The 10,575-nt window shown below is 41.8% G+C and overlaps 2 protein-coding genes across 9 annotated transcripts in view; one reads left to right on the top strand and one right to left on the bottom strand.

The window, feature by feature from the left end:
* Positions 1-155, bottom strand: part of LOC105454266 (rho GTPase-activating protein 190) — a 12,414-nt gene extending 12,259 nt beyond the window's left edge. For 3 of the 6 annotated variants that reach the window (XM_011696846.1, XM_011696854.1, XM_011696837.1), the window contains exon 1: positions 63-155. The gene's annotated coding sequence lies outside the window, so the exon portion shown is untranslated. The remainder of the gene's footprint in view (positions 1-62) is intronic. The other 3 variants (XM_011696783.1, XM_011696828.1, XM_011696819.1) reach the window with 1 other exon arrangement.
* A 1,313-nt stretch (positions 156-1,468) lies between these two features.
* On the top strand, positions 1,469-8,559 carry LOC105454247 (putative adenosylhomocysteinase 2). Of its 3 annotated transcripts, none has more exons than XM_011696764.1 (11): positions 1,469-1,609; positions 3,543-3,590; positions 4,121-4,205; positions 4,592-4,773; positions 4,957-5,281; positions 5,486-5,636; positions 5,739-5,891; positions 5,990-6,155; positions 6,306-6,552; positions 6,907-7,027; positions 7,124-8,559. In XM_011696764.1, exons 1-11 carry the CDS (start codon positions 1,508-1,510, stop codon positions 7,128-7,130), a joined length of 1,587 nt encoding a protein of 528 aa, XP_011695066.1. In that variant the 5' UTR covers positions 1,469-1,507; the 3' UTR covers positions 7,131-8,559. The 3 variants fall into 3 exon arrangements, with proteins under 3 accessions (XP_011695066.1, XP_011695058.1, XP_011695074.1); XM_011696756.1 differs by having other exon boundaries at positions 4,580-4,773; XM_011696772.1 differs by lacking the exon at positions 3,543-3,590 and having other exon boundaries at positions 4,580-4,773.
* Positions 8,560-10,575: the final 2,016 nt, after the last annotated feature.

Genomic DNA, 10,575 nt, shown 5'->3' with positions numbered 1-10,575 from the left:
GTGTAAAACACCCGGGAAGGCGAGAGGGGGAGAAAGAGGGTTGAGAACACGACGAGAGCTACCTGAGTAGTGAGGGGGAAGCGCACCGGGGGCTGTCTCCTCCGGGGGGCGCTGACTCGATCCGCCGTCACCGGAATCCGATCTGTGCGGGCGCGTGGTCGCGATCGTCGTCGTTGTCGTTGTCGTCGTCGTCGTCGTTGCCGCCGGAGACCCGGGGGAGGGGGGAACGCCAAGCCTCCTCGGCGATCGTGTGTCGTCCGGCTCGGTGCAGCGCGGCGCGGCGCGGCGCGGCACGGCACGGCACGGCACGGCACGGCGTTTGACGTTGCGACGTGACGTTACGGCCACGGGTGTTGACGCGATCCGCGACCGCGAAACGGCGCTACCACTAGGCACGCGCGGCACCGCGACGCATCGACGCAGCGACACGGCTGGCACGTCTCCCGTGAGCGGCGCGAGATCCCCAGGTGTGTAAATAACTTCACGTCAAACACCGAGTGTCGCCCCGTAGAGGAGCCATCTTTGCTGGGTGGGCACGCATCGGCGGACGCCGACGTTTTCCGCCCGGGCAGTACGATCGCGGGTGGTCAAGCCCGAACGTATTCAGGGGGCACTTCCCCTACCCGCGAAATGGAAGGACAAGGCTATTATATTTTGCCTGGTTATGGACGAATAATTAATAATTTATAATACAATTAATAATATTGCATTTTCTTTAACATATAAATGGATAATAAGTCTGTATTTTTTAATGCGATAAATAATATAATATTTCTGTATTTTGCTCCTACATATTTTAGAATATCTTTCATAGCGTTTATCTGTATATGAAATATATATATTTTAGAGGATTTTAATACCTCGTTCTCTACAATATGAGAGAAATATAATTTATTATTTTAAACTAACAATGGAATTGTTTAATTCTATAATGTTAAATCATATCTTAAACTATATTTTATCGACTAAAGTCAAATTTTTTAATATTTGCGATTACGTTAGAAATTATATACTACCTTAATAGGTATATTAATTTTTTATTTTTCTTTTTTTCTGCAAGAAGTATTAATATTAAAATATATATACAATTTTATTTATAACATTTTAAATGGATTGGAAAATACATAGGAGCGCAACGAGCGAATTTAAGATGACTTTGACGATCGAAACTCGGCAATTGATTTGTAAAATAATATTTTATATGTATGTACAATAAATTATTATCAATTTTTTTTGTCGATCTGAAAGAAGAAAGATTAAATTAGAGACTATAACGTATTGTACAATTAGAAACTTTTCTACAAATGAATTTTGCCAGTCGGATTAATCGTAAATTGACTGAAATTTGATCGAAATCGCCTTTAAATAGAATATTGACCGTGCAGGGATGCGAGACGCAGGAGACACCGTGAATGTAGGCTAGCTACGAGCCTGACCGGCGCGCGGCCGCGCGGCGCGCCGCCTGGCAGCCGATCCGGTCGACGTCGCGCGGACGTGCATTCGAAAAATGGCCGACAGCGGGGATGGTGTGAACAGCACGACGTCCGGGAAAGAGACGAGGGGCATGATCGCCGATGGCCCGGTCACCGATCCAGCGTCCAGCATGAAGGTAAATCGAGCCGGGCTTCGGTCTGACCTAAAATCTCGGGCGATCCCGCGCGCTCCGAGCGACGTTCGCGCCAATCTGACAGCTGTATACCACGGCCCGTCGTATTTGCCGCCGTTCTCACGGAGAGACGGAGTCGATCGGAGTGAACGAGGAGAGCCAGAAACGCGCGTTTAACATCGTCGCTCGGCGATACCTCTCGCATCGAGGGTCGCTCGTTCGACAGAAATGCAAAGTTTCGACGTTCGTCTCTTTTCCTCCCTCTTATTTACGTTGTTTTTTTTTTTCGTATTTTTCTTTCGTTCTCTGTATGTATGTGTGTGTCTCTCTCTTTCTCTCTCTCTCTCTTTTTCTCTCTCTCTCTCCCTCTTTTCTCCTCTACCGTCGTCTGTCTCTGTCAGTCTCTTTATCAACTCCTCACCTGTGTTTCTTTTGTCTCGCCCAACCCTTTGAAGTCTTGTGACCACATGTGGCTCTTACGTAATTGGACACATGGCATTAATTGACATGTCGTTAATTGATAAATGGGCGTTGGTTAAGAGCTGCCTATTTGCCTACCCGGGCATACTTGGACTCCCATTTTATGCAGTTGCGGATTAGAAGAAATTCTTTCTGACTCCTTTTTTTCCCTCCTTTTTCTGTTGTCTTAGTAGGTGAATTATTGGATTATAAACAACTAAAGGGCGCTACTTGTTTTATCAAGGATAAAATAAGTCAGAGATAAACATAAAGATCCAACGAAAGCTTGTTTAATTTGCAAGAAGGTGCACGACTGACAATGAGACTTGTTCAATGACACTGTTCGATCTTAATGCACAAGAATAATACTCTCTGTTTTTCTCCAGGCAGATATCTTTAACGGTTGTTCCAGACATCATAACAAGAGTCATTGTTACCTTTTCCCACTAATTAAGATAACCATAGAGAGAGAACAACTTTTTTTTTGGAGAAGTGAATGCATGCAGTTATGCATACTGCCCTTGACTTGGCATTTACGATGCTTATATTATTTTTACACATATAGAGCATTATTCACACAGTAGTCCGTAGGTTCGGTACCAATCACTCATGCATCGCTCGTAAGCCTAGAGACACCATTTAGGCGTGGCACAATTAGCACCACGTGAATTGTATCGAGTGCAAACAAAATGATTCAGAAACAATTAAAGGGGATAGCATACGTTATTCATGTTAATCCGCTTTTAATTCCCCAAATCTAAAATCTAAAGCCTGTATCAGGACTACGCACTGAAAATCGAATGGAATTCGACCAGTCAGGATAAAGAAATATTTACTTTTTCTCGTTCTGTTTGGTCAATTTTATGTATTCTCTTCAATACGTAATCTGATACAGACTTTATATGTGTGTTTCAGCTGATCCGACATACAAAATTGTAAACAGAAAAGATTTATGAACAGATATTTTAAAAAAGCTAATCCTCTATACACGAGTAATGGCAAAAGTTTATTGTTAAAATTACGGAACATATATAGAAGAGCCGAAATAGAACAACTTTCGAAACGATTATTTCATCGACGTTGTCCGAGTTTCCTACATTCAAAGATTTGTACCAACTCATCATGATTAGTTTGAACAAAATAGATTTGAAAGTTGTTCCATTTCGATCCTTCTATAATGCTCCTTAACTTTGGCAATAATCCTTTGAATTATCCTGTACAGTCATAAAAAAAAGCTTTATGGTATCCGTTTTATATAACGTAATGCTGATTTATGATTTGAAATCGTTTTACTCGATATAAGAGAAATTGTGCAAGAATACGGAAAATGAAGTGCGAAGAATTGAGTGTTGCCGTCAAAATTTCTATATTTGCGCACAAGTATGAAACCTTTTGGGAGCTTTGTACCAAACTACGGACTGTATTGCGGACACTTTGATGCATTTGAATGATGAAATGGTGGTTGTTGTGATTTCAGAGCCTAGAGGCATCAAATAATGCCTTTCACGGCGCGAGAACAAAATTAGTAAGTAAGAGAATATATGTGTATAAAAAAACACAAAGTAAATCTGTTTTCCTGCCCCCCTCCCCTCACCCCCCCCCCCATGCCGTAGAATGATCCTCGCTACTTCCTCACAGGGCTGCCTTAACTTTTCCGCCACGTAAATGTCGTGTGTGCTGATCAGATTTATCATTCTCGCTTATCGATCAGATAACAGACTAATGGGACGATTATATATAGATTAGCAAACGTAATTCGAGCTCCTTACATCTCGCTTTATCGTGATCTTGCACTCTCCGGGAGACAGAGAGAGCAAGTCCCACTTTAAGACACGTTTCATCATGCATAACGACGCGAGGAGATAAGGGAGAGCATTTTTTAACAGATATCGTCCACATTGATCTGTGTATATATACATTCGGCACAACAAACTAGCTTCACGCGCACACTTTCAGTTTGTAATTTCTCTCAATGCATTTCGCAGCCCACTTTAGACAAGAGAGGAAACTCGTCTCCGTGGCTCGTTGTGTCTAACTGTACCTTTCGATTTTTAGGACTCCAAATCCGGAGCGTTGAAGAAGTCCAGCCGCTACCGGAGCCGCTCCTTGTCAGCCAGCAGCACCGACAGTTACAGTTCCGGTACGAAACGAACGCCGTGTCTACGGCGACTGTGTTACACACACGTGTAGCGAAGTATTACAGTGGTAGAGCTCTCTGTGTGTTTTGCTTGTTGAAACATGAGAAACATCTTGTATTAGCTTTCCGTAATTAATATCACATTATCAGCCACTAACATGTCAATTTGTACTTCATCGCAAGCGCTAGCGTTTAAAGCAGTTACATAAACGTGTACTCGTGGGTTTTAATTAATCACGATTGTTTAGAATTAGCGATCGTCCTAATAACACGGACTTAGCAATTGCATTAGCCACCCCGGTTAGAATTATAATCTGCATCTGCACCTCGATGTGGTACTAATAACCGACGTTTTTCGGCACCCGGCGCTACCTTAGCCTCTTATACAGGAAGCTCGTCCGACGAGGATGACGTGTCGCCGCGCGAGAAGATCCAGAAGACGGAGAAGGGCTTCACGGATTTCTGCGTGCGTAACATCAATCAGCAAGCATTCGGCCGCAGGGAGATCGAGATCGCCGAACAGGAGATGCCGGGGATCATGGCGTTGCGGAAACGCGCGGCGGACGACAAGGTATCTTTACCTCTCTCGCATCTCGCTTTCTCTCCGACATAACGACGGAAGATTGTTAATCGCTTGGAATACCTTTTTTTTTTCTAAGGGGAATAAAAATTCAGTTTTTAGATAAAAAAATTCTCGTTCGATTGCGAGAGACAGGGGAAAAAAAAACAAAATCTGACTAATATATTTGCATAGCCGTTGAAAAACGCCAAGATTGTGGGATGCACTCATATCAACGCGCAGACCGCCGTTCTGATTGAGACGCTGGTGGAGCTCGGCGCGCAAGTGCGATGGGCGGGGTGCAACATTTATTCCACGCAGAACGAGGTGGCCGCGGCGTTGGCGTACGCCGGCTACCCGGTGTTCGCGTGGCGCGGCGAAACCGAGGAGGATTTCTGGTGGTGCATCGATAAGTGCGTGGCGGCCGAGAATTGGCAGCCTAATATGATACTGGACGACGGCGGTGACGCCACCCACTTGATGCTCAAGAAATACAACGCAATGTTCAAAATGATTCAAGGTTTATTCCGCTCCATGCCGCCTGGTGTTAACGTTGTGTAACTTTTCACGTAGCTCTTGCGCACGTTCAAGAAGATTTTTCACATCGAAAAATCATAATTTAATAGCAGTAATAATAGACAAAAATGGAATACGTCGAACAATAAGTAATTCTCGTGGTGTCTGATTTATGGATGAGTAAAATAGTAGAAATATGTCCTTCCAGGAATTGTCGAGGAGAGCGTGACAGGTGTACATAGATTATATCAGTTGTCAAAGGCAGGAAAATTGTCTGTCCCCGCGATGAACGTGAATGACAGTGTGACTAAAACGAAATTCGATAATCTCTACAGCTGCCGCGAGAGTATCATTGATAGGTGAGTTTTATCGTCTCTATCGTCTCGAAGATCTCGAATGTGCGTGTTCTAAATACGACGCTCGTTAGTTTTCAGCGCACTTATCGAATTTATTGCTTATAGTTTGAAAAGATCCACCGATATCATGTTCGGGGGCAAGCAAGTTGTAATATGTGGTTACGGGGAGGTCGGGAAGGGATGTTGTCAGGCCCTCAAGGGCTTAGGTTGCATCGTGTATATCACCGAGATCGATCCCATATGCGCTTTGCAGGCCAGGTAAGGCGCGCTTGCCGCGAAGCGGTTTAATTATCCCCCAGCCAGATCGTCCGCCGAGCCAGACAGAAATCCTATACATGTGTGTTGTCGCATTACAGCATGGACGGCTTCAGAGTGATGAAGCTCAATGAAGTCATTCGAAATGTAGACATTGTTATTACAGCGACGGGCAATAAAAACGTGGTCACGCGCGAGCACATGGACAAGATGAAGAACGGATGCGTCGTGTGCAACATGGGCCATAGCAACACGGAGATAGACGTCGTATGTTCCCACTTTATCTCTTTACCCCGCGCGGCGTGCAATCGCGGACAGTTATGGCAGTTCCGCGATTCGCGAGCGATTTGATTTGATACGATTCGCGCGGAGGGTGGCGCCGAGGATTAAAATCCCCTTAAATGTTGTTCCTAACAGAACAGTTTACGCACGCCCGATTTGACCTGGGAGAAAGTGAGATCGCAAGTGGACCATGTTATCTGGCCGGACGGCAAGCGCATCGTTTTACTGGCGGAAGGTCGCCTGGTGAATCTGTCGTGCTCGAGTATACCATCCTTCGTGGTGTCGATTACTGCCGCTACGCAAGCGTTAGCCCTTATCGAGCTATTTAACGCGCCACCGGGACGATACAAGAGCGACGTTTACTTGCTGCCGAAGAAAATGGGTAGGTATACCTGCTGTTGCTAAAATTAATGCAGCAATTTCTTTGCGTCGAATCTACTAAGTGAAAAACGAAGATTTATCGTCTCAAAGCAATTCTTATTGATTAAAATAATTAATTTAAAACAATTGAAATGATTATGTCTTTGTATTATTATTATATTTTTCCTTATGCAGAACAATTTTTTAAGACACTCGAATAGATAATTTAGCGAAACTCAGTAAACTTCATTATCAAGCTGGTACTTGATTTTTTATTTTTATTTTGTTCTATTAATTTGTCAGATATGTTGTATCGAAATGATGAGACAGATATAATATATATATATATATATCGTATTGTAACGTCGATTTACAGATGAATACGTCGCGTCACTGCATTTACCCACGTTTGACGCGCATCTGACAGAGCTGACGGATGAACAGGCAAAGTACATGGGCCTTAATAAGGCGGGTCCGTTCAAGCCTAACTACTATCGGTTAGTATCGAGCTTCGGATTCAAACACGAGTGCGACTGATCGATCGTGTGTGTTTTGTCTACCTGTGTTACCCACCTACTGTGGATCTGTTTCAGCTACTAAAAAACCATTGGACGAGTAATGTGGCATTGACTAGCACGTGCAACACTCACTCAGCATTACACACCCCTTCACAAGTATTTAAAAAAAAAAAAGAGAAAAAACCAGCCACCCTTCCTTGACTTTGTGCCGAAGCTGGCTTTCTTTTTTCCACTGTCGTTTCTTCCGTAAAATCGATAAGAGACTTTTATTTATGGTTCAACCTTCGTAGAGAGATCCGCGCGACGCGATTCCGCTATGTGTTATCGCTAATCATCCGCAAGGAATGCGTTAATAATGTCATAGTGAACACGCTGATCCAACAGTTACCCAATAATCGATATTAGAAACCACTACCGGGGGTTGGGCAAAATGCATTTGAGAAAGCCGCAAGTTACTTTGAACAACATATCAAAGACGTTTTTCGTTCTCTAATACGTCTCTAATATCTCTGTCTAGATCTGAAACTTACATAACTGAAACTTACATCCGATTAACTCTTGTAACAGTTTCCTTCTCAAGAATGCGCGAGTGTAGAACCTGCATTTGTCAAGCTAAACGAAAAAAAAACAAAAGAAAAAAAGAGAGGAAAAGAGGAAATCTCTCTGAAAAGTTGCCAGATTGTGCACGCCAGTAAACCCACACATAAAAAAAAACCGTTGGTTGAATACTACTGTAGATATAAATACAAGTCATGTATAGTTTGCAAGCCGAAGCGATAATTGAAATTGTATCTGTCCATTAGTTACTACCTGCAGTAAGTTAGCATTATAGTTTGTAAATGATGCAAACGGTGTGTTTTAATATAGTCTCGAGAGAGAAAGAGAGAGCGAGAGATATTTGTATACGTGTGTTATCTGTATAACGGACTTCCGCAGGGTGTAAAAGAGAGACCGACAGAGCGCATTAAAAAGGTAGCGAGAGCGTTATTGACTATTGTTCGGTTCTTCCGGATGAAAATTTTGTTTCGCAATTACGACGTTGCGCCCTTCAATTTTTCTTTTCTTAACGTCCTGCGCGTGCGTTTTACGCGTAAATTCGCACACGTATGCAAAGTTTTGGACGATTTCTTAGCGCGTGCAGATGATGCATGTTAGTCAATGATGTCGTTGTGTCCTTATAGTAACGAAAATTGTACGCGCGACGCGTTGCCCGCCGTTGAATGATGCATCATCCGCGAGTACTTATACCCCAGCCGTTTTCCGCAAGAATCTGCGGGAATCTGCCGCGTTTCGCAGGCGACTAATGCAAAACTTGTGTACATAATTATTTAAGGAGGGAGGACCCGACATACACGCGAATCAAGGCGATAAGCTCTGTCGTGGATTACAGCTTGTTATAATCTCTGGTTATCATTGTTACCCCCGTGCGCGGCACGAGGAACGATTTTGCGTATCCGTACGTTTAGGAAAAAAAAAAAAAAAATAAACGCCTATCACATTTAGAGAATTGATCGTGCGGATTTTTCTTTCCTGGAACCCTCACCCTCTCGATAGCGGCTGCGAGTCGAAACTGCTTTGCGTCGATCCGCCGAACTAAATTAATCGGCAATATACATATACATATCCGAGGGCATAGATTGAATGTTACATTCCTTATACGAAAGAAAGATTCTTCCTCGGTTCGTTCCGACAAAAATTCTTAGAATAGATCAAAACGTGACGCGACCTCGAGATGAAATGGCGTGTATCGATAGAGAAGAGGGATCAAGCTACGTTGTGAGATTTTTGCGTAGAACAGATTACTGAGCGTAGATATCACGCGTGATCTCTAAACGATAAGTGCATTTTCGGGTCTCCACAACAAATCGAGAAACATTCGCGTAAGTCTCGTACAAACGTGGGCGAGAGTAAGTTTAGGACAGGGAAAATCAATAACGACATTGTTCCTAACTGTATCAAGGCCGCCAGAGCCTTATAGTTAAATAGATATGTGTAGCGTATACGTCGCTAGAATTTATGAAATGTTCGAACGATGACTGAACGACGTCCTCCGCTTTGGACGTGTTGGTGAAACCGACGAAACATTTCGTCTCTATTGCTTCTTGTTGGCGTACATACAGCTCATATCAATGGAACGAGAACTGCCGCTATTCATTCCGGTAAAGAAAGAACTATGTGATGTATATGCATTATATATACATACATTAATAGAATTAACATTAATAGAAAAAGTATATATTAATGTTAATTCCTATATTATGTAGACACAAAATGTTAATAATTTTTAATATTAGAATAATTATAAATATTTAATTATTACTTTCAAAAACTAATCACGCTGCCTGACATGGATTTTAGACAAAGTAGACAAGATGATTGATTCTTATAGATTTTTTTATCGACATAAATAAAAATTCAAAAAATAAGGTAAACGTACCAGTGACTGAACGTGTATCTATAGCTGAACAAGTATACAAAACAAGCACAAAAACTTATTTTTAAATGCCTTTTTCATAATATTATAATTTAATTATAATTTTTAAATATTTTTACAATTAAATTTTGATATAATAAAAACATTTTTTGAGATTAATAAATTTTGTGTACGTGTTCAGATATAGATACATGTTCAGTCACTGGTACGTTTACCTTAAAATTAAAAACCAAAAACTTTTAAAACAGGAATTATGTGAAATATAGGATAAATATTAATATGTATATATTAATATGTATATATATATATATATATATATATATATATTGTATATATGTATATATGTATACTAATATTTATTTTTTTATGACAGATTATTTCTGTATATCTTAAGTGCAATATATTAAGAGCAAAAAACAGCAAAGGAAGAGATGAAATAATTTTCCGATATAAAAGATCGAACTTGGAAGACTCATTGCCAGACGAGAAGTAACGTGAGCCAATAAAACCTTGACCTTGCGTCCTCGATAAATAAACGGAGACGATACTTAGATAAAGTATTCGCGTAACTCATCTCCCTAAGTCCAGGAGAGTGACGTCGGCCGTTCTGGCTTCCAAGAAGCTTGACCTCGTTCGACACGTGACGATGATGTATCAGTCATTACTGTCATTAGACTAATTAGATCAGGGCAATTGATACAATCTGTCAACAACCTGCAGACCAGTCTATACTGTTTTGTTAAGATCGATAAGCGGAAGAAATGAATTTGCAAGTATAATCGAGGATTAAAATAACGTAATCGAATATGCAAACGCCAGCCAGTCTTAGCATATTCGTATATATTACTTATCAAACGACGAGCACGCGGGAACCGAACGTGAATGCATTGCCATTTGCATAGTTGTGTATATAAAGGACACGTAATAATTTCGCAAGAAGATATATCGAGATCAGATGTCGATATGACGCGAGTGAGAAAGCGGAATGTCTGGCCGCGATGTCGAGTCCCATGAGGCGGGTTCTGTAAAGATTCCTGTAGTGCAGATGAGTAGAGCATTCTGCGAGAACCATAAGAGAACTATAAATAAAGAA

Source organism: Wasmannia auropunctata, unplaced genomic scaffold (genome assembly GCF_000956235.1).
Source record: "Wasmannia auropunctata unplaced genomic scaffold, wasmannia.A_1.0 LD336106.1, whole genome shotgun sequence".
NCBI classification, from domain to species: Eukaryota; Metazoa; Arthropoda; class Insecta; order Hymenoptera; family Formicidae; genus Wasmannia; species Wasmannia auropunctata.
The sequence above is the reverse complement of the archived record's forward strand: the minus strand, read 5'-3'. Positions and strand labels throughout refer to the sequence as shown.

Bases quoted from the DNA above. Each gene is read 5' to 3' on its own strand.
- LOC105454247 (XM_011696756.1), top strand. From the start codon at position 1,508: ATGGCCGACAGCGGGGATGGTGTGAACAGCACGACGTCCGGGAAAGAG. The intron at 5,637-5,738 runs GTGAGTTTTATC...TATTGCTTATAG, and splicing joins CGCGAGAGTATCATTGATAG to TTTGAAAAGATCCACCGATA. The intron at 5,892-5,989 runs GTAAGGCGCGCT...GTCGCATTACAG, and splicing joins ATATGCGCTTTGCAGGCCAG to CATGGACGGCTTCAGAGTGA.